A 22,001-nucleotide genomic window follows, 5' to 3' on the forward strand; every position below is an offset into this window, starting at 1 on the left:
TCACGAGCGAGCAAGGGAGGGGCACAACGATGAAACGAAGTCATGGAGAGCGAGGACAAACAGGGCTGATTCCTGTGTTCCGTCAGCTGCACAAGAAAAAGCAGCAGCATAAGCGGGGTTGATTTTGAGGCGGCCATTTTGAAGGTGGCTTCTTTCATTTAAAAAAGAGCCGATTCACTCTGCACATCTGCACCATGTATCATGCAAATTCACTCGCAACACCCCCCTCAGGGGGCAGAGATGAGAGATATTTCCCATAACCTCTTACACTTATGAAAAGTGTACCCCTATTAAAACAAACATGTCCCCAGAAAGATATAGCTTGTGTGAGAGAAGAAAAAACAAAAAACATGTTTATGCAGATGATCTTTTCCCCCCCTCTATTGAGAAGGTACTCATGTATACTGAATGTATGTATCTCTCTCAGGAGGCTACGCTAATATAAGGACTCGTTGGGGCTCGACACCAGTTTCTCACGCTGAAAAGAATCAAAGGGAACCACATTGCCTATTGAGTTGGTTCCTCCACGGAGAAATTAGTACACACAGCATTTTGCCACGGTTTTTAGATTCTGTAATGAGTACTTATTGAAGTTGTTGTTTTATTGACTTTTCCAATGGCCATATACATGCTTGCACCTGTAGATTCAATGTGATACTAAATTTGAAGAAGCCCATACAAATCATAACATTTTAACTACTGCAAATATGGCGTAAACCTACCGAATATTGAGGTTGTCAGTCTCCAATGTGGATATGCCCTAAGTGACCAGCAAAACATGGCGCGCCATCAAATGACCCACTTTCTCAAGGTGACATCAAGTACACACTTTGGGAGTCGTATTACTTTTGCCAACATTTCTTTCAGCCATGTACACATGCTCAAATGTGCGTTATGCTGCATGAACAAGGTTCTCCCTCTTGGCTAGTTAAATAAAAGTGAACCCATTGACTTTGCGTTCTGGGGAGGTGGAAGATTGGGTGACTGCATTCCTAATTGATTGACTTCACCCACCACGTTGGAGAGTCTTTTATTTGCCCTATTGGCTTCTTCTCTGCAGTTATTAATGAGAAACATTAGATGGGGGAGCTGCCTTAGAGGGGAAATGTAATTGTCATTTACCCTGCAGTGGCAGTCTCTAGAATGTGTGTGTGTGCACGTAAATGTGCGGCGGCTTGGTGGCTGAAGAAGTAGTTTTGACGTTCATCAGTTCGTTATGGGAGTGAACCTAAGATAATATTACAATATGTCAAGGCAATGCATTTTCCTTCAATTTTTTGAGTTTGAAGCAGTTCAATTCTCTTAACCGAGACACCCATATGATACTCCTGCTTTATTGAAAAACACTGTGTATCTCCCACTGGGTATGACGTTACGCCACTTGAAACCCTTTGTCACTAGATGGCAGCACTGACCACTGTCCTCTGACAGACCTACGGCTTGCAATGGAAGAGAGAGGACTGTGGCAGGGACAGGAAGGGTTGCTTAGCGATGACAAGCGTCCGTGGCTGACGCTGTTACAGCTCACACCGTTCAAAAGGACACGTGCAAGCCGGACGAGGAGCAAGGCTGTACACAACTCTCCACCTTGGCCCACTCTCGACCGTGCGTCTGAAACAAGAAATACAGGCTGGGGGTGGAGGAAGCGACAGCGGGGGGGAATGTTGACATCCTGCCCCCACGCCCTCCTGGCCTGTTCAGATGTACGCCGACAACCTGGATTCCTGCGACATGCAATATCACTCTATATTTTCGTTCATTTTTTTCGTTTCCTAGTCTCACAGACCTTCCCAAGCATTTCCAGTCCACACACTCGGTGTCCTTGGCCCAAGATATGGATGTTCCTGCTCTTGCTAAAAAGAACATTGCTCATTTCAAACAATTTTGGTGACGTCATTCACTTCATAATCAATATCTAATTGATTTTATTACCAAGCTAAATGCAATTAATAGGCTTTTGACAAGCTAATTGAAATGCTCTTAGCACTCAAAGTGGATAGTACTTCGGTTATATCCAAAATAAAGCCAATGTTCAGAGTCACCAGCACTCGTGGCCAACTGCTTTAAATGTCCATTATCACAAATTGCCTAATAAAACGTCTTTGATTGTCATTGGTGGAGGATTAACTGCTCTTGGGAGAACTCCAGGTCCTTAATAAGCTGTTATGTTTTCTGGGAATTATTTGAGGGCTGGTGGTTTCAAGGAACTTTTACTGTGTTCTTCACATAAAAAGATCAGTGAAAATCATGTTTGTGTTACCAGAGGAACAAGGCTTTCACATGTATGGTCAAAGTAGTTTCTGAGAGAGTCACATGCGTCTATGTACTCATCACTGAGTTTTTATGACACACACACATCACGCATCAAAAGGCTCAGATGGGGACTAGCCATGCATGGAACTCGGAGGGGTGGTGTGTCTGTGGAGGGGATGACCGTGGGTGTAACCCCTCCCAGAAGTTGTCTGGAGACTGAGGCTCTCTCGGAGCCCTGGTTCCCCACGGAGGTGACCTTGTCCCCCGCGGAGGTGACCTTGTCCCCCGCGGAGGTGACCTTGTCCCCCGCGGAGGTGACCTTGTCCTGGCCTGATCCTTCATAGCGGAACCACCGCTGACTGAGGGCAGCCCTTTTAAACCAGTCTTCCATATTTCTTGTGACGATGATATTTGACTGCGATATCCGGATCGGCCAGACTTTGTCAACTTGGTTGTCACAACATTTCATTGTCAACATTCCAGAACACTAGTACATGTTTTTTCTTGATACTCTCAGTTCTTTTATGCTATACATCTGCCAGGTCCTCTGGCTAGCTAACTAGTCGCTCCATGCATTTCTAGTTACTGATGCAGAGAATTTTTTTTATGTATAGGAGATATTACATGTACTTGGCCCTGAAAGGATTGAAATGACAGGAAACAAGCCACCTCAAGCGGATAAACAGTTGACTTAAATCTCATTTGAATGGATTAAATGAAAGCTTAATAAACTTTCTTTACATTGATCTTTTTCACTGTACTTATAGTCAACTTTAAAATATGTCAGTATGTTTGTACTTGGAGTTTGTACAGGGGGTTAGATGGCTGAGCGGTGAGGGAATCAAGCTATTAATCTGAAGGTTGCCAGTTCGATTCCCGGCTGTGCCAAATGACGTTGTGTCCTTGGGCAAGGCGATTCACCCTACTTGCCTTGGGGGGAATGTCCCTGTACTTACTGTAAGTCGCTCTGGATAAGAGCGTCTGCTAAATGACTAAATGTAAATGTACTTATAGTGTACAAACATGTGTGGAGTGGATCGAGAGGTGTTAAAAGGGAGAATAATTCCCCTGTTTCTCTGGCATATTTTCGTACAAAACATAAAGGTTTGCTAGATGAATATTCCAAACGACTAAACGAGCCGCTGGCATTTTTGGCAAATTCTGAGGGTTGCGGAATCACACCAATTTACATTTGTAAACGCTTTTCAAATAGAACTAGGCCAGTCGAGAGGAAACAAATAAATAAAGGAAAAAGGAAAACGGAGAAACCCCAGTGCATCTTAAATCATATCCTTTTACTTAGCGTCAGACTGCCATTTGTTCCCATCTTGGCATTCAAAGGAGGAGTGTTCGTTCCTCGAGCGAGACTGCATAATGCTCATCCTTGCTTCATTGGCCCAGCCCTTGAGGTCCGAGATGGCTGTGACATCTGTTTGATAACACATTGCAATTGGAACGTTTTAATTACTCCGTCAAACAAAAGGACGTGGCTGATTTGACCCATCCCTTTTCTACCCTCCGGAACCATTGTGTGTTAGATCCGTGAGGAGTTTTTTTTAGAGAGGGGTGGGTAGATGGTCTCCGTGTGTCTACGGAATGTATTTGTGCTTTAGGCCGGCGCGCCACATTGAGTGAGAGAGGAGGGCTTGGCAGGGACTGTCTTCCCCCTTGGGGTGAGCCTTATTTGCATAATGAGCCTTGTTGTCTCCGTTTACCCAGCGGACGTTTGCGGCCATATCTCTGGGGGATGTGTGCAGACCTGACATTCGACTGATACACACACACACACACATTTAGAGACGGATGCACAAACATACACGTTCCCAATTGTAATCTAACTAAGACAGACCTACTTGACCGAGAGTGTGTTTTTAAGCTTTCTTCATCCATATACCAATCTGAAAATGTCTTGCTCTACGTCTTGCTCCATAGGAAGAACCTACAGTAGGAAAGCCAGTAACTTGAAAGGCTAGATTTAAGGAAACATGGGTTTATAGGACACAATAATGCTTTATCAAGGTGGACAAGTATAGATTGACTTCAGGACGGAATATGCTTGTATATTTCTACTTCTCCACTGCCTCCTATACGCGGGAAGAGGACAATGGTGATAGATGGTTGAATGACATGGTGAAATGTCCTAAATGTTGATGATGATTGCGTTCCTGCCATATTAACATCATTCACAATCACAGTGAAGGTTTTAGTACCAAGGCCCCTTGAGAGGATTTAAGAGCCACCTGCGACACAAGAAGAGAGACAAATGGATACCTAAACCCTTCAGTCATTCTCTCGCTCTCTAGTGAATGCAGGTGCAGTGCTTGTTGATGGCTAATTTAGTTGGTGGTATTTATGTCCTGAGTAATACACTTACCTAGTAAAGTGTCCCGTTTATGAGATAATCAAGACACACAAATATTTGCCTTTATAGTTAAATGACCTAATCTCCCTTGATTTCCAACTATGCTTTCTAAAGCCTGGTTTATGCTTCAATGTCAAACGCGTCTGCGTAGGGTCCGCAAAAGCTGCACAGCAAGGCTCGCACAGCAAGGCCCGCACAGCAAGGCCGGCACAGCAAGGCCGGCACAGCAAGGCCCGCACAGCAAGGCCCGCACAGCAAGGCCGGCACAGCAAGGCCGGCACAGCAAGGCCGGCACAGCAAGGCCGGCACAGCAAGGCCGGCACAGCAAGGCTCGCACAGCAAGGCTCGCACAGCAAGGCCGGCACATCTTATGGCCATCTTCCCCTCATACAATTTCACTGGTTCTCTCCAACGCGTCATACCAGAATGTTTATTTGTGTCTTTCCTCATATAGCTAGGGAGCTAGCTATAGATAGTAGACAGATACCTAGCTATAACGGGGAAGATGCAAAAAATATTGTTTTGTTTACCAAAACACAGTAACTTCTTCTGTGAGGTTATCCTGCGCTACAAGCGAACAAACGACCATTTGCGCGATTGCGCCGCCTAGTGCCTCCCAAAAATGCAATGGCTATCTACACAACAATGCCGCACAACTTTAAATGCCGAGCACGTCTCTGCACTCCCGCACATGACATTAAGAGCGCAGACCCGCAGAAGCATAAACCAGGCTTTTGAAACACAGGCTTTTTTCAGTGTTACAGTGTTATAACTGTAGCTGGTAGCACCCAACAGCCTTTCCCAGTGCGCATGTGGTGTAAGGCCTGGAGGTACTGACGCGTGACAATAAAATGCAGAGCATGAAATTAGCTGTAGCTTGCAGCAAAATCACTACTGTTCTCCACCCCCAATCCCCTTGTTTTTCACATTTGACATTTGGCTACGTATTCACAAATAAACCTTCTTTTTTGGGGGGTTGGAAAAAATGAATTACATTTATTTAATTTGTCAAAACTTCAGCGTCTTCTCAGTAGCCCAGCCTGCATGATTGGACAAAATACCAACCTCAAGCACCCAGAGAAAATGTTACAGAACTTGAATATTCCCACAAAAGCTAGAAGCAGGATGGTGAAGCGAGATAGAAAGCAACCAAGGCCTACTTTAAGGGAATCTGGTCGACTACAGTCCTACTTGCAGTGCCTGTTAAGCATATGTTTATTTCTATGTCAACATAATTCAATATGTCACTGGCCACTGTGATTTTCTTTCGCAAGCGCCACACAGTCTTTTGTTCTCTACCGCACACGCAGATGAACAGATGAACACGCACAGATGTGCACACAGATAAACACATCCAGGTACGCTAACGCACAAGTCCACACTCACACTAATGTAAACGCGTGCACACACCCACACACACGCACACCCCTAGTGACAAGGCGCTAGATGAGCTCCTGTGAGCTGAATAACGAGCTAATCACAAGCATCCCAATAATAAATAGGGCTTGTTCATACTCCACTAATCCCAGTCATTTAGCTGGCGTGGAAGCCGGAATCAATTACCACCACAGTCTCCAGCCCAGCCCTTAGTTTGCTCTCTCCTGAATGGTGGGGTGAGACCCACCCTCCCAGCTTGTGTGTTCCAGAGAGGATGTTGTCGGGATTGTGTGTGCGTGTGTGTTTGAGTGGTAATCAAGACGGGTGTCTTCATAGTGGGGGTATGGTTGTGTGTGCGTGCACAAGAGCCAGTCCACATCCTATACCTACACATCATCAAGCCTCATAATATAGCCTTGCGGTGCAAATGTTAGCGCTTAATAACTCCCAATTGATTTTGCCATCCCATGAAATTTCTGCTTGTAATGTCATACCAATCAAAATCCCCATCTACTCCCATGCATGCACTGAAAGAGCACAAAGGGACTGAAGAATTCCTGGAAAACAATTTACCATCTGGGCTTAATAGCATCTGAAGGCTGCGGCTGGGCGATCGACCGGCGCCATGGCGAATCAGCCCCAGAGCCAACGCTTTAATTACAGCCCTCCGTTCACAATGCTTGATAGGGGGAGGGAAGGGAGAAGAGAGGGGGGGAGAGAGAGAAACAACTATAGCAGGTGGCCCCTAGAGACAAATAAACATGGACAGAGTGAGGTATACTCACACAGACACACACACACTCGGCGAAGAACTCGCGCTGAACAAATCCGAGTGGACAGGTAGTCAGGTGCTGCACCTGCATAGACTCGGCTACCCTCTGTTTGTCTCCCACATATTCCTAAAACCTTCCAGAACAGAGCATTGAATCATTTTGTAGCTAGGCTAACAAACCAAAAAAACACATCAGGAAGCCTACTTACTGAACACAACATCAGCAGGGAAGAGAGTCGAACCTAAAATGGCCACACGCTCCAATAAGTGGACTTCCTTCACAGGGAAATGTGGTCCTGCACAAGGCTTTGACACCCTTTCCTGTGACCACAGCCGTAGCCAATCAGTTTTATAATTGCCATTGTCCATGTTGGCTGTCTGCTAATGTATGTTTTGTCTTGATCCAAGAGTAAGGTTTATTTGCAATTCATACTGATGCAGCTCACTCAAACTTGTTCACAATTGAGGAAAACGATGTGATTGTGTGTGCACAACAGTACTTAGCTTTGGATGTGTCTGATACACTTTATGTCCCAAAATGGGCATGCACTCGCGATGTTTACGTGCGTGTGCATGATTTTGTGTTTGTTTTGCGCCTGTTAAGCCAATTAAACCCTTGAAGCCTGCTGTTAGCGCTGTCCTTTGGATGACGCCTCTGACCTCTCCTTATCCTCTTAATCTGATCAAGGCTTGCATCTGTCCGTACACACACACACACACACTCAGACACTCGCACGCACACACAAACACACTGGTGCTGAATTGCAACCACCACATTGCCGAAAGGACATGAGCAAGGTGTGGTTTGCTAATGAATGCAAGAGAGATGCGCTGAGACTTTCAAGAACTGTCGAACTGCCTGTAAGAGAATTAGTTATAGAGTCAAGTTGAGCAATTTAGAGCTGTAAATTAAACATTAAATGATGATGGTTACGTGTGGTGAGGTGTGTTGTTTTGTGTTGCATGTGATTTCGTGACACGAAGAATCCACGGGCTGTTTTCATAACAGGTAAACGTCTTTCATGACAGGTCCAGATCTGCACCTCCTTCGAGCCCTCAAGGTCCAGATGCAGAACTCGAGCTTTGAGCCCGGGAGAGCACTTCCCGTTTGATCTAGGCTACTTGTTCTTAGGAGAATTGGGCTAAACGTTTCATGTAGGCCCTGTGGTGGAGCTCCACTAATGGTGACCTACACCTCCACCAGAGGCCTTACACAAAATCATTTCATAGAGCGCACTATCGGCAAAAATCGTCATAGATCTCATGACTTGGTGATGTTGGTTTCCAGGTGTTCCTTCCCTTAGGTTTTCCTTCTGGCCCCGCTGCCTCAATAAACAGAGGAAAACAAAGAGGGTTGGAAATGGTGAACATGAACGGAATTTAGGCTACATACTTCATCATTTGGATTTGTAGTCAGATCAGCCAACGTAGTGGCAGCGAAAGGTTGTTATCCTGTTTTTTTTGTTGTTGTTGTTATAGCCTCCAATAATGATTCTGGGAGCAGATCCCATAGGCAGCCGTTTAGCATCCTGATTTGGGGGGGATTTTACCCAGTCTTTCTTTAAGCCCCACAAGTCGAGGAGCTGGAAGCTGGGATATTGTCTTTGGAAATGTTGAACATGTTCTTTGTACGTTTGGCCATTTTGAAACGTGTTCTGAGAAGCATTTTTCCTCTGAATCCAATTTTCCCTCCCACCAACTGTTCTCTTTGTATTATATCACTCCGTGTACACGTCCACCATTAGGAGCGCCCAAACCTGTACACTCCAAAACTGATTTTGTCCTTTCAATCACTGTCAACCATTCCCTGTCCCTTTCTCTCTTTCTCCCTTTAATACCTTGGTTTTATCGATCGCCAAAGCTCATTCATTTGCAATCTCTCCTGTTTACCTTATTAGGACTGGATTAGAAGCTCATCGATTCATCTTTTTACCCCCTGGGGGCCACTGACGACACGCACAGGTTGATTCAGCCGTCACTTGACATGAGGGCGGGCTTTTGTCCTAACAGACTAACAACTAAGCAGGGGCTCAATCTTCCAGAGGTCTTCAATGCAGCATGTAACAGTTTTTTTCTTGACATCAACATAGGTTATTGATGTATTTTTTACTCTTTGGTGTTTGCCAAAATATATTATGAAGTATATTTAAGGATTTCTTTAATGTAGCTTATTTAAGTCCACCAACTTTATGCACAGAAGTAGACCCAGGTTTTGCTTTTCCTAAATCAGTAATCCAGCCGAACTAACTAACTAACTAACTAACTAACTAACTAACTAACACAACCATATATCAACACTAAAACATGTCCGATCAAGTCCTATTGTCTAGGTACTTCCTCTCTGCTTGGTCTTGTGTTTGCTGTGGAAGGTTTCTTCTGTGTGTGTGACAACGCCACAACCAGGGACAGTTTATGCAAATACGCTTTCCCAAAGGCTCTTGATTCGCTGCAGTGTGTTCAGATGAGAGCCTATCCCGGAGCTGTGTTCCTTTCACACCGCTTAAGAGCCCCCCCCCCACACCCCCCTTATTCTCAATGGTTCATTCCCCAGTGGAACTGCAACATAAAAAATACATACAAATAATTCTCAGCTTTTCCACCTCCCTCACGTTGAGTCTTCCTGATACTCAGTTGTCTTCCCTCGTCCTCCACTCTCCGCCCACGTGTCTCCTCCTCCCCACTTTCCTTCTTTCCCACTTCTCCTCCTCGTGTCTGTTCAGCCACACGAGTGTGTTTAGTGTCCGGGGGTGTGGAGGGCTTGTGTGGAATCCACAGTAAAGAACTTCTTAAGGCCTGTACAAATATCCCTAAGCTGCCACATCCGATTGGTGTGCGTGCGTGTGTGTGTGTGTGTGTGTGTTTGTGCGTGCCTAGAAGGGCTCTGGTCCAGTGAATGTCTGCGGGGACACGCACACACACACAAGCATACACACCCAAAGACGCACACACTCGCACACATATTCCGCTTTAGCCAATGGTGCTTGCTAAAAGCTGTGCAGCTACTGTACATATTATGTGTACTTGGAGTCATGGATATTATGGGCTGCGTGTGGGTCTGTTTGTGTGTGTTTGTGTATTTTTGTGTGTGTGTGTGTATTTGTCAGTGGGGTTACAGAGGTTAAGGGGAGCTCATTTCACGCCCTTTTATTTGAGCTGGTCCCATGAGAGAGGTACTCTATAAGCTTTATCAACTCCACCAGCTGGCTTAAAGGGGCCAGTCGCTACAATGACATAAACACACACATACACACACTCACACACACACCATTATTGTTAATGTCCCTCAAGATACAACAATGTGCTTGAGATGCTGTGTTTTCATGTCTGTTTGTCCATCATTGTCCTTGTCTGTGGGCTACATATTAGTATTACTATACCGAACTAAACATGACAAGCGATGTTGCATAGATCTTTCTGCGACAACAATGATGTTACACGAACGTATAGATACAACAGCGTCTGTCAACATTCACTCTCTTTCCCTCTCCCCTCCTTTCTGTCTCTTTATCTCGTTCTCACTTCGTTCTTTTCTCTCTCTCTCTCTCTCTCTCTCTCTCTCTCTCTCTCTCTCTCTCTCTCTCTCTCTCTCTCTCTCTCTCTCTCTCTCTCTCTCTCTCTCTCTGTGTCTGTCTCTCTGTCTTTGTCTCTCTCTCTATCGTCTGGCACCTCTCCCCGCTCCAGCTTCACCGCAGGTCGGCGGAGCGCCTGCGGGACCTGTGCTGCGCCAACCGGGGCACCTTCATCAAGGTGGGCCAGCACCTGGGCGCCCTGGACTACCTGCTGCCGGAGGAGTACACGTCCACGCTGCGCGTGCTGCACAGCCGCGCGCCCCAGAGCTCCCTGGAGGAGATCCGGCAAGTGCTCCGGGAAGACCTGGGCAAGGAGGTGAGGGGTTCAGGGAGTGCATCAAGGGGGTGTCAGGTCGGGATTCATCCGGAATCGTGAAGCCCTAGTGTGTGTTGGTGGTGTGTGTGCAGTGTTTCCCCTACCATTATATTAGGGGGGCACCCCGCCCCCCTAATATAAAATATCAGTTTTTTATATAGCGCCAGATCACAAAATAAGTCATTTAAGGTTAACTTTTCTTATACAAAAAGTCTATAGCTTGCTCTTTTATTAAACAAACTAAATGGCCTTATGTTATTTATCTTATTTGCATGACTACATGTCATTCCCCCCCCCCCCCCAAAGCTGTAAACCTAGGAGAAACACTGGTGTGTGTGTGTGTGTCGGCGGGTGTGTTTGGTGTGTGTCAGGTGTGTACTGTATATTGTGTGACGAGCTGTTGATGGCTCAAGGAGGTGTGTGCCTGTGATACTGACCTCATCTTAGGGGAAAGCCCATAATGAGGCCGGCGGAAAAGGGGGGGAAATGAACAAGGGAAGTTCCCTGTCTGGTTCCTCCTGTGCAGCCCCCTTCAGCTTCATGCAGGATTGGTCCTTTCCTCTGAACACTCCGACAGTACTCTAAGAGTTCCCTGCCGCTGTGATTGTGCTAAAAGCCAAGCTGTTATGACAGGCTTTTAGACTCAGACAGAGACGGGGGTAATTGTTCTGTTATTTTGGTACACCTTTGTCTGGTCGTCTATTACACCATGGGTGTGTTGGTGTGTAGGTCGCAAAGTTTGTATGGTTTGTGTAGTTTTGGAAGTGTGTGCGTGTGTGTGTGTGTGTGTGTGTGTGTGTGTGGGTGGGGGGGTTGTGTGTGAAGTGGAGACAGTGTATACTTTGTGAAGTTTGTGTGTGTGTGAAGTGGAGACAGTGTGTAGTTTGTATAGTGTGTTTAGTTTGTAAAGTGTGTGTCTGAAGTGGAGACGGTGTGTAGTTTGTATAGTGTGTTTAGTTTGTAAAGTGTGTGTGTGTGAAGTGGAGACGGTGTGTAGTTTGTATAGTGTGTTTAGTTTGTAAAGTGTGTGTGTGTGTAGTGGAGCTGGTGATGGCACTGTCACGGTTAGTTGGCTTTAGTGCCGCAGAAGAATTATCTCCTAGTCTGCTCCCAGAATCTCAGGAACACTATTACTCCTCTTCCTTCTCACTCACTAACTCATTCACTCACTCACTGACTCATTCACTCACTCACTATCATATCTCTATCATTTTCTTTATCATTTTGTTTCCTTTTTATCTCATGGTTTCACTCTCTCACTCTCTCTTTCACTCACACACAAGCACACATGCATGCACACACACACACACACACACACACACACACACACACACACACACACACACACACACACACACACACACACACACACACACACACACAAACACACTTCAGGGCTGTGTGTGTCTGAGTAGAACAGCGATGCAGAAGCCTAAGCAGGCAGAGGTGCCTGTATTGAATACCTAAACAGACACGTTTTTGTGTTCGATGTGCATGCTTACAGATCTGGGGCGTTGGAACAGTAGTGCATAAACGTTGGGATTTGGAGTGATCAAAGAGTGACAGAATCCGTCCGGAAACGTTTGTAGTTTGTCCATAAACACACGGATAAGACTCACTTCAACAGCGAGCCTTGAAATGTCTGTTTCCCCTGAGTTATGAGCAGTCTCTACCTAGTGTTTTGTTTTCAATAAATGTCAGCCAGCGGTTCCGTAGGTAAATTAAAAGCAAGATGACACCATTCCGTATTAGGATTTAGGTTCTTTTTTACCTAGTACATAATACAAGTTTTACATGATAAATATTCCCGCAAGGTTTTTATTGTCTTTCACTCCCTTGTTCAAAATTCTTTCATCGCAGTTGTGGAGTAACAACTTTTATTTATAAATCTCGAGATTTCGCTTTTCCTGCAACACGCTTATTTAGCGGTGAAGCCTGCTGGAACTGATATTACTTTGTCTCACTTCCCCAGGCCCACATTAGTAATCAGTTTTGTTTTGGATTTCTTTTTGAGAGGCATTCAATGCTTAAGTTATGATGTACCAGGCTTTCTCACGTAATCCGCACCACTGAGGAGAGAAAAAATGACAATGACAATGTTTGACATCGGCGGATCCCATCCCCCTCCCTACCAAGAGCATGTTTGACTTTCTGAATACTCTGTATGGGGGAATAGCATATGCTTCCCTCGATAAAGAAGCACCATATGGCCCTCTCGAATGTGTCTTGTTTAGAAGAGGTAAACCGAACATAACACCGTCGAAGGTATTTGAAGAGTTGCACGATGGAGGATGAGTCATGTTTTGTCCCTGCATGCCAATTCAAACAGCCCTGGTTTGAGCTTCGTGTAGACAGTTGTCGGGCACTTGCCAGGCCAGGCCATACTCTGTCTCTTTATCACTCCTGCACTGCTGCTCTGTGTTAAAAGCCATATCATAGCCCTCTTCCCTTTGTTGCTCCTATTTGCCGTGTCCTTGAGAGAGTGAGACAGTGCTTCAATAAAAATACTTTTTCTTATGAGGCCTGTAAACATATCGAATGAGGTGAAATGGAGAGATGCTTGGTCGACGGCTCCCTCTGTGCGTGTGCGTGTGTTTGTTCAGTCAAAGACAAATGGTACGCACACACACACATACACACACACACACACACACACACACACACACACTCACACACACACACACTGTCAACAACAGATGGCAGAGGAGTCCATAGATGGCAGGCCAGTGATTCTAGCCTTTTCACAGCAATAACATAAGAAAGAGTGATGGTCAGGAGGAAAGGAGAGGGGAGGAGGTTGAGAAAGGGTTAAGAGAGAACAGAGATTGGCTCCTGCGCGGCCATGTTGAAAGAGAGGATACTTGGGTTTGGGAGATTTGGGATGCGTTTGGGCGGGGAGTAGTAGGGTGGACGGGCGGGTCGAGCATGTGTTGTAGAGCGGCGGAGGGTGTTGTGTTGCAACACCGGACTTACTGGGTTTCGAAGAGGGAATGATCAGGTCAATGAATGCCCGATGGGGAGTTAAGGGAGATGGAAAAGAGAAGGAACATGCCGCCAGCCGAGCAGGGATACTTGCATCCTTTCCCTAACGGTGCATGTGTGTTTGTGAGCTGAGCACACGTTTGGACGTGTTTCTGATCATCCGCCGGCTGGACAAAAGCAACGCGTTGAATGTGGCAAAGTTGGCAGCACATTCATCCGTTTTCTTACCGACGCCCTTCCTCCCCCCTGCCCGCCCTCGCCTCAGTCTCCTGTACATGGTGCAGCTGAAGGGAGCGTCCACATTCACTCTTCTTGCTCTCCCTCTGTGTGGGCGGGGACCCGGTGACGCACGAATCCGCGTGTGCTCTCCAGAGGAAGTGTTTTTTTTTCCAGCTTGTCCGTTTTTCGACAGCCACTGTACTACTTAGCTCCCGGGAAGAAACACATGCACAAAAGTAAACACACAGCCGAAAGACAGAAACGGGCACGTGGTTTACTCGTCAACAAGGTGCGTCTGATGAGAAGGGGATTCATCAAATCGGCCATAGTCATCAGCTGGTTCGACAGCATTTGATAGCTCGGAGTGTCTTCAATAGGAGACTACAGCTCATTCAAAATTCTGCAGCTAGATTATTAACCAAAACTAAAAGGAGAGAACACATTAGTCCTGTCCTAGCTACTTTACACTGGCTCCCTGTTACCTTCAGAATTGACTTTAAGGTCCTTTTCCTCACATACAAAGCTCTACACGGACAAGGACCTAGCTACATTGCTAACTCCTTTATAAACTACACACCAGCTAGAACACTGCGATCATCAAATGCAGGCCTATTAGAGGTCACCAGAAGCAGTCATAAGAAGATTGGTGATTCGGCCTTTGTCAATTACGCCCCAAAACTATGGAACAAATTACCCATAAATATTAGGGAAGCAAACACTCTAGACATTTTTAAAAGACAGCTTAAAACCTACCTTTTTACCGAAGCATTTAAGTAATTTTATCTCAAAAGGGTTTTCCTACTTTTATTAATTATATTATTGTTACTTTTAAGATGCATGTTTAAAGTTGGTTTCTCTCTTGAACAGAGATCTTATTGGGATTTTTATTTTTGTTTGAATTGTTTATCACTTGTATTATTGTTTTTATTGATTTTATGTAAAGCACCTTGAGCTGCAATTCTTGTATGAAATGTGCTATATAAATAAAGTCTTACTTTTCAGACACACACACACACCCACCAAGCCCTAACCCCTTCAGCCATACCGACTTAGTCGTTCAGCCCTCACATATAACCACGACACACACACACGGTTTGCCCTCCCCACCCCCCTGCGGAGAGAGCAGGCTTGCCCCGGTCTTCCTGCCTCTCTGTATGGCTTCTTCCTCACCATGACTCATCATCCTCTTACTCGCTGCCAGGCTCTCTGTGTTACTATCTGTCCTGCCCAACCAACTCCTCCAGGAGGAGGCAGTATGCTATGTTTAACACATGGATTGACGAATCAGCATCATTCCCCCCCCCCCCCCCCCCCACAATTTCATTTGAAGGTAATGTTGAAAATGATCATATTCTGCATTCTATTTGTTGGTTTTGGATCCAAATGGCACACGGTTAACCTGGCCAGATCTGAGAGGAACTGAGGTGGAACTTTTCGATCCAGGGCAAACATGAGCTGGATTGTTTTGCTGCACACTCAAGCCTAGAGGTCCGACTCAGATCTTTTCTTCATCCAGCTCTTCGGACTGTCCCTGTGGTCCTGGTTGGATCAAGTATGTACCGCATGCCATTGTTACATGTATTGCGATTCAAATTGAAAACTCAAGATGGCTTATTGATCCCTCTGCACTGCATGAGTATGTACTTTGCAAGCCTATCCCTCTCAATTGAAGATCCACCGCTTTTTATTTTGTAAGCACAGCTTGAGAAGAAGCAGTGCTGATGAGCGAAGCAGATATGCCCTCCAAGAGAACGGAGTTTCCTATGTTTGCTATTTCCGTTTGCATTTGTGTGTGTGTGTGTGTGTGTGTGTGCGTGCATCATTTGTGGTGACATATGCAGTCCCACTGTGCGAATCTGGAGTGTGTGCCTTAGCTTTGGCACTGCAAGCTGTCAGTTTGACTCTCCAGCCGAAAGTGCTGTAAAGCAAGGCCCTGCAATATGGTTTGTTGTGGCTGTAATGTCGGCTTGTGAATATCTGGTGAATAATTCCGTTTCTGACCATTTTTTTTTCTTTTTTTCTTTTCATGCACTTTTTCCTCTTTACTTCTAAATACGAAGCTGTACTCCGTTCTGTGTGCTTTTGTCATTAGCGGTGAGAACCGAGCTGTAGCCACAAGGCAAACAATCTGAGAAGCAGCGATGCTCTTTTCATCTATCAGCCAGTTCTATTTTTGTCGCCAACAGCCATGCTGGCCACTTTGCCATTCCGATGCCAACACCGTCACCCCTCCTCCTGAATGGGTTTCGATGGGGACCGGTTTTGTTTGTGTCATAACTCATCTTGAGCTAAGTCGGAGTCTCCCCGCAGGTGCCGCCCACAAGGGCTGCAGCCCGCATGCATACATTTGCATCTTGATGCACGCCAAATTAGCATACACGTTCTGACCGGTTAGCTTGAGGATACCTTAACCCGAAACATGCAAGTAAAGTGATTTCCCCACCCTGTGATTGCACATTACACCCACCCAGCTTCCTCCGCTGAAGTGAAATTTCACACACGGAATGTAAGCAGGTGTCTTAAACCATTACACGTGTGGCTACGATAATGCTCGCACAACCTGGCGTGTTCTCGTGAGGCTCGCCATGATCATGTCACTACACAGACATGACATTATTCATGATCACATGGTTTCGTCAATGTTCAAACCTGGACCCCCTACTCTCCAACACACTGTCCTCAGCAGCCTCGTTCCGACCCCAGTGGGGCATTGATTCTGAACATTAGGGAACATTCATGAAAATGTATACATATTTGTATCACATACATTTCTGTCAAACAACTGTAGTTAAAACAACATTCCACATTTGTTTTGACCTGGATGTAAATGATTAGAGTTCAACTTGACAAGGCCTTTCCTTATGTGGGGATAGATCGAGGGAGGGTCTGTATTCAAACATGGAAGGAATGTGAATTCAGCCAATGACATCTACACACGGGTTGTCTGCTTCAATAGGCTCCCAAATGCTTTTGAATCTCTAATGTGACATGATGGCAGCTTAAGGATTTCCAAATATTACAAAGAAAGATGCAGAATGCACTGGTAACAGGGTCGGTATATGAGTGTGTTAGCAAGTGGCAGAATAAGCTCTTAGGATAAAACACATCTGTTATGAGAAGATGACTGCCTCGACACGTGTGGTTAGAGCATCTCGAAGCCGGGGGAGAGGGACGAGAGGGAGAGCAGCGAGCAGGAGAGGGAGAGGGGCGAGCAGGAGAGGGAGAGGGGCGAGCAGGAGGGAGAGGGGCGAGCAGGAGAGGGAGAGGGACGAGCGGGAGAGGGGCGAGCAGGAGAGGGAGAGGGGCGAGCGGGAGAGGGAGAGGGACGAGCGGGAGAGGGAGAGGGGCGAGAGGGAGAGGGGCGAGCGGGAGAGGGACGAGCGGGAGAGGGACGAGCAGGAGAGGGGCGAGCAGGAGAGGGGCGAGCAGGAGAGGGAGAGGGACGAGCGGGAGAGGGACGAGCAGGAGAGGGAGAGGGACGAGCGGGAGAGGGAGAGGGGCGAGCAGGAGAGGGAGAGGGACGAGCGGGAGAGGGACGAGCAGGAGAGGGAGAGGGACGAGCGGGAGAGGGAGAGGGACGAGCGGGAGAGGGACGAGCAGGAGAGGGAGAGGGGCGAGCAGGAGAGGGAGAGGGACCAGCGGGAAAGGGAGAGGGGCGAGCAGGAGAGGGAGAGGGACCAGCGGGAGAGGGGCGAGCAGGAGAGGGACGAGCAGGAGAGGGACAGGGACCAGCGGGAAAGGGAGAGGGGCGAGCAGGAGAGGGACCAGCTGGAAAGGGAGAGGGGCGAGCAGGAGAGGGACCAGCGGGAAAGGGAGAGGGGCGAGCAGGAGAGGAAGAGGGGCAAGCAGGAGAGGGAGAGGGGCGACCAGGAGAGGGACGAGCGGGAGAGGGAGAGGGACTAGAGGGAGAGGGGCGAGCAGGAGAGGGAGAGGGACGAGCGGGAGAGGGAGAGGGGCGAGCAGGAGAGGGAGAGGGGCGAGCAGGAGAGGGAGAGGGACGAGCGGGAGAGGGAGAGGGGCGAGCAGGAGAGGGAGAGGGACGAGCGGGAGAGGGACGAGCAGGAGAGGGAGAGGGGCCAGCGGGAAAGGGAGAGGGGCGAGCAGGAGAGGGACCAGAGGGAAAGGGAGAGGGACGAGCAGGAGAGGGAGAGGGACCAGCGGGAGAGGGGCGAGCAGGAGAGGGACGAGCAGGAGAGGGAGAGGGACGAGCGGGAGAGGGAGAGGGGCGAGCAGGAGAGGGAGAGGGACGAGCGGGAGAGGGACGAGCAGGAGAGGGAGAGGGGCCAGCGGGAAAGGGAGAGGGGCGAGCAGGAGAGGGACCAGAGGGAAAGGGAGAGGGACGAGCAGGAGAGGGAGAGGGACCAGCGGGAGAGGGGCGAGCAGGAGAGGGACGAGCAGGAGAGGTAGAGGGACCAGCGGGAAAGGGAGAGGGGCGAGCAGGAGAGGGACCAGCGGGAAAGGGAGAGGGGCGAGCAGGAGAGGGAGAGGGGCGAGCAGGAGAGGGAGAGGGGCGAGCAGGAGAGGGACGAGCAGGAGAGGGAGAGGGGCGAGCAGGAGAGGGAGAGGGGCGAGCAGGAGAGGGAGAGGGGCGAGCAGGAGAGGGAGAGAGAGAGAGTGCCTCCCGGGTCTCCTCCACTCCATGGAGAAGAGATTAAGATATTACCATAAATGCACATCGTACAATCGCTCTCGTAGCGCCTCTCTTCGTCCCTTTCTTTCCCTCTTTATTATTTTCTTCTCTCTCACATGCTCTTTCTCTATCTTTGTCTCATCCTCTCTTTCTCACTTTTTCTCTTCTCTCACACTTTCTTCCCCTCTATCTCTCTCTCTCTGTCTCTCTCTCTATCTTTCCCTGTCTCTCTCTCTCCCTCTCTCTCCCTCTCTCCCTCTCTCTCCCTGTCTCTCACTCTCTCTCTCTCCCTTGCTCTCCCCTCTAATTCTCCATCCTCCCAGAGGCAGAATGCTATCTCTCCATCTTCCCCATGCCCACGTCTGCTCACAGCCTCCACATTGCCAGCCTGATTGTCACATACATTCAAGCCCTGGGATAGCAGACACTCTGTGGGGCCTACTGTGGAGATGAACTAATGGACTGCAAAGCAAGGAAAGAATAAAATGAAGGAAATGGAGGAAAAATTGAATAAGTGAACGGTTACTGTTAAGACAGAGTTTCAAAAGAGGTCCTCCGAATTCTAACCAAGCAATGTCACAAGCACCATGAAAGTATTGGTTCTAATTTATTAGGGTTTCAATCCATGAAGGGTAAATTGTATTTTATTTTATGTAATTTCTTTTTTTTTTGGGGGGGGGGGGGGGGGGGGGCTGCATTATTATTGGAGCAACCTTATCAAAACTTGTATAGAACCTGTTGATATACTATTTAGTTTTTGAGATATTGACCAATTAAGGGGTCAATATCTAAACGGGTGTGGTTCATCAAATAAATGAACAAGTCAGCACCAATTGAGCCATCCGCAGATGTCCCAGGAGATGTCCAACCAAATTGCAAAGTTGGCAACACTGCAAGGGAAAGCTTTCAGCGTGCAGGCAGACATATTTCCTTAGTGACTAAAAGCATTACCTATGTTAGTTTTCCATAGTGGCTCCATTCATGTATGTCTTAGTTTATTAGCTGCGACTAGCAGCTCCAAAGCTTCAGATCGATGTTGGTTGGCCGGTGTTGTAGCCTACCAGCCTATTGAAAAACTGTGACCTGAGAGCGCTGTTCTAATGGCTTGCCCATGTTAGGGTAAGGGTTAGGTTGCTGAACAGTATGGCAAGCCATTAGAACAGCGACCCCTGGTCACAGTTTTCGATAGGCCGCCCATTTTGGTAGCTCTACACCTGCCAACCTAGCGCAAGCTGTGGGCTGTGATGTTGTGGTCGTGTCACATCTGATGTTAGTGTTACTAACTATCAATGTCGACTTCCAAGTTCTAGAAGACTAGCTTAGCATTTTAAGGTGTCTACTTAAGGTAGACATTGATACGAGTTCCTCCTTCCAGCCTGCCAGTTTGCAAGGCTAGAGACGCTAGGCTAAAGGTAGCCGTTAAAAGGCTACTACGTTCTTCGGTTGGAGACTGCCTGCTTTGTAGAGTGGAGGGAAGCTAGGTTCAAGCTAGCCATCAATAGTGGTTCCAGTAGGTCTTTGACAGGCCCTCCCTGATCATGATGTATGTGGTAGCTTGGCGCTAAAGCCTCCCTCTCTCCCTTTGCCCATTCCTCTCTGTCATCCCACCATCCTACGGGCCTGAACGCCTCAATAGGAACTGGTGATGGAGTTGGATCCAAAGGCTACACACTTTTGTCTTTGAAAGTTGGTCGGTGACTAAGAGGTTCATAGCATGCACAAGCATTGTCCTTACTTTATATGAGGGGTCTGTCCATTAAATGGTTATGCGGTATATCTGTTATCTTTTCAAGGTTTGTTCAGAGTTTCTGTCAATGCCAGAAAATGACAATAAAAAGATAGGCTAGGTATGCCTTAGTATACTCTTCCACGAACCAGGGCCTCACAAAGATAGTGTTTTAACCATAGCAGATTTATTTAATATGGCGCAGGGATCGTTAAATCTTTACAGTGCTAATCTGACTCTCTCTTGCATTCGATCCTCCTCTCTCTCTTGTTTTCCCCGTCTCTCTCTCTCTCTCTCTCTCTCTCTCTCTCTCTCTCTCTCTCTCTCTCTCTCTCTCTCTCTTTGCCTGTGATTATGAGAGACCCAGCTGGGCCTGCTTTCATATTCATAGAGTTTGCTCTCATCCTCTGTTTTACAGCCTCGGAATGTGTGATTAACATCTTCAACCAGCGAGAGAGTATAGATAGAAAGAAGGAGGCAGGGAGGGGAGTGGGAGATGTAGGCACAGAAGTGCATCTGTGTGTAACACCTTTGTGATGGAAAACTGCTTTTCTCTGGTGGGTATGTACAGCACAGGGACATAGCACACAGACACAAAACACACCGACGCCATCTTATCTCATTCTGGAATACTGTCTCTAAGGTCAAATAATAATAATTACATATACAGTATACTAACTGTATATCATATAGGGACAGTTTTGTGTTTAGCGAGAGATAGTTGAGAGGAGGCAAATAACTCCTTTAATTACACCTTTCACAGCAGCGACATGGCACCTCACCACAGCCATTAGGGTGTCAGCAAAGCCGAAGCGGCTCTGTGGTATTTCCCAAACACAACTTCCTTCCCTCACGTGTAGCTTTGTGTTAGCCGGGAAAGCTAGTGATTATCTTTGTCAGCCATGCCCAAAAACCGACTGAGCGACAACTTAAGTGCCTTAAGTGGGCGTGCCGCTGAAACGAGACGGCTTCTTAACGAGCGCACTGGCGTTGCGCGTCGCCGTGTTTATCCATACGCGTGCACATTTGTCGTCGGTGTGTGCGAGTGGGGTCCGTATTTGCTTCGTGGTTTTGGTGTCTTACCCCGACGGCAAAGGATGAAATCATTGTTTTCTCCCCTCGTTTCTCACAGTCACCTTTTCGTGTGACTGCCTCTCCACAACACTTTGCTCACCTCAGTGCACACGGATCAGGCCAGAAAGAGCCCCAACCGATGACCAGGCTCTCAGACGAGAAGCCATTTTAGATTGGGCCAAAACATTTGAGCTGTCAAAATGAATGCATGTCGAAACGTACAAACAGAAAACACTGTGATTGCTTACAGAACTCACAGATTGAGAAATGTAGACGAACAAATTGATGCATTTTTTAATTAAACAGATGAGTGGCAGTTGAGAGAGATGGTGCGACGGCAAGGGGGTGAGAGAGGGATGGAGTGTGATGTAAATTGAGAGAGAGCCCAGGAAGAGGTTGGGGGTAAGAATAGAAATAACTGTTTCTGTAACCCTAAACAGTGATGAACGTCATGTACTTGCTGATTTGCTTCTAATTTAGTTGTAGAAACACGTCTATCAAGTTATCATCCTCCGAACAATCATATTTCACATATAGCATAACATATGAGGTGGATGAATTAAAACCATGCATGACATTGCATGCAATTGTTGAAATACAAACCTTGACTAATTTGACAAAAAGACACACATTACTGCTTGTTGATTGGTTCTTATTATATGCACTACCAGAGCATCCAGACACGGATTTCCAGACTCACTATTCCCATTATTTACCCAGT

General features: G+C 47.1%; 1 protein-coding gene across 2 annotated transcripts in view; it reads left to right on the forward strand.

Annotated features, from left to right (window-relative positions):
• adck1 (aarF domain containing kinase 1) overlaps nucleotides 1-22,001 on the forward strand; it is a 64,120-nt gene that overhangs the window by 13,925 nt on the left and 28,194 nt on the right. For both annotated transcript variants that reach the window (XM_062469814.1, XM_062469813.1), the window contains exon 4: nucleotides 10,446-10,649. In XM_062469814.1, coding sequence (XP_062325798.1) covers nucleotides 10,446-10,649 — 204 coding nt within the window. The remainder of the gene's footprint in view (nucleotides 1-10,445; nucleotides 10,650-22,001) is intronic.

This window comes from Osmerus eperlanus, chromosome 9 (genome assembly GCF_963692335.1).
Source record: "Osmerus eperlanus chromosome 9, fOsmEpe2.1, whole genome shotgun sequence".
NCBI classification, from domain to species: Eukaryota; Metazoa; Chordata; class Actinopteri; order Osmeriformes; family Osmeridae; genus Osmerus; species Osmerus eperlanus.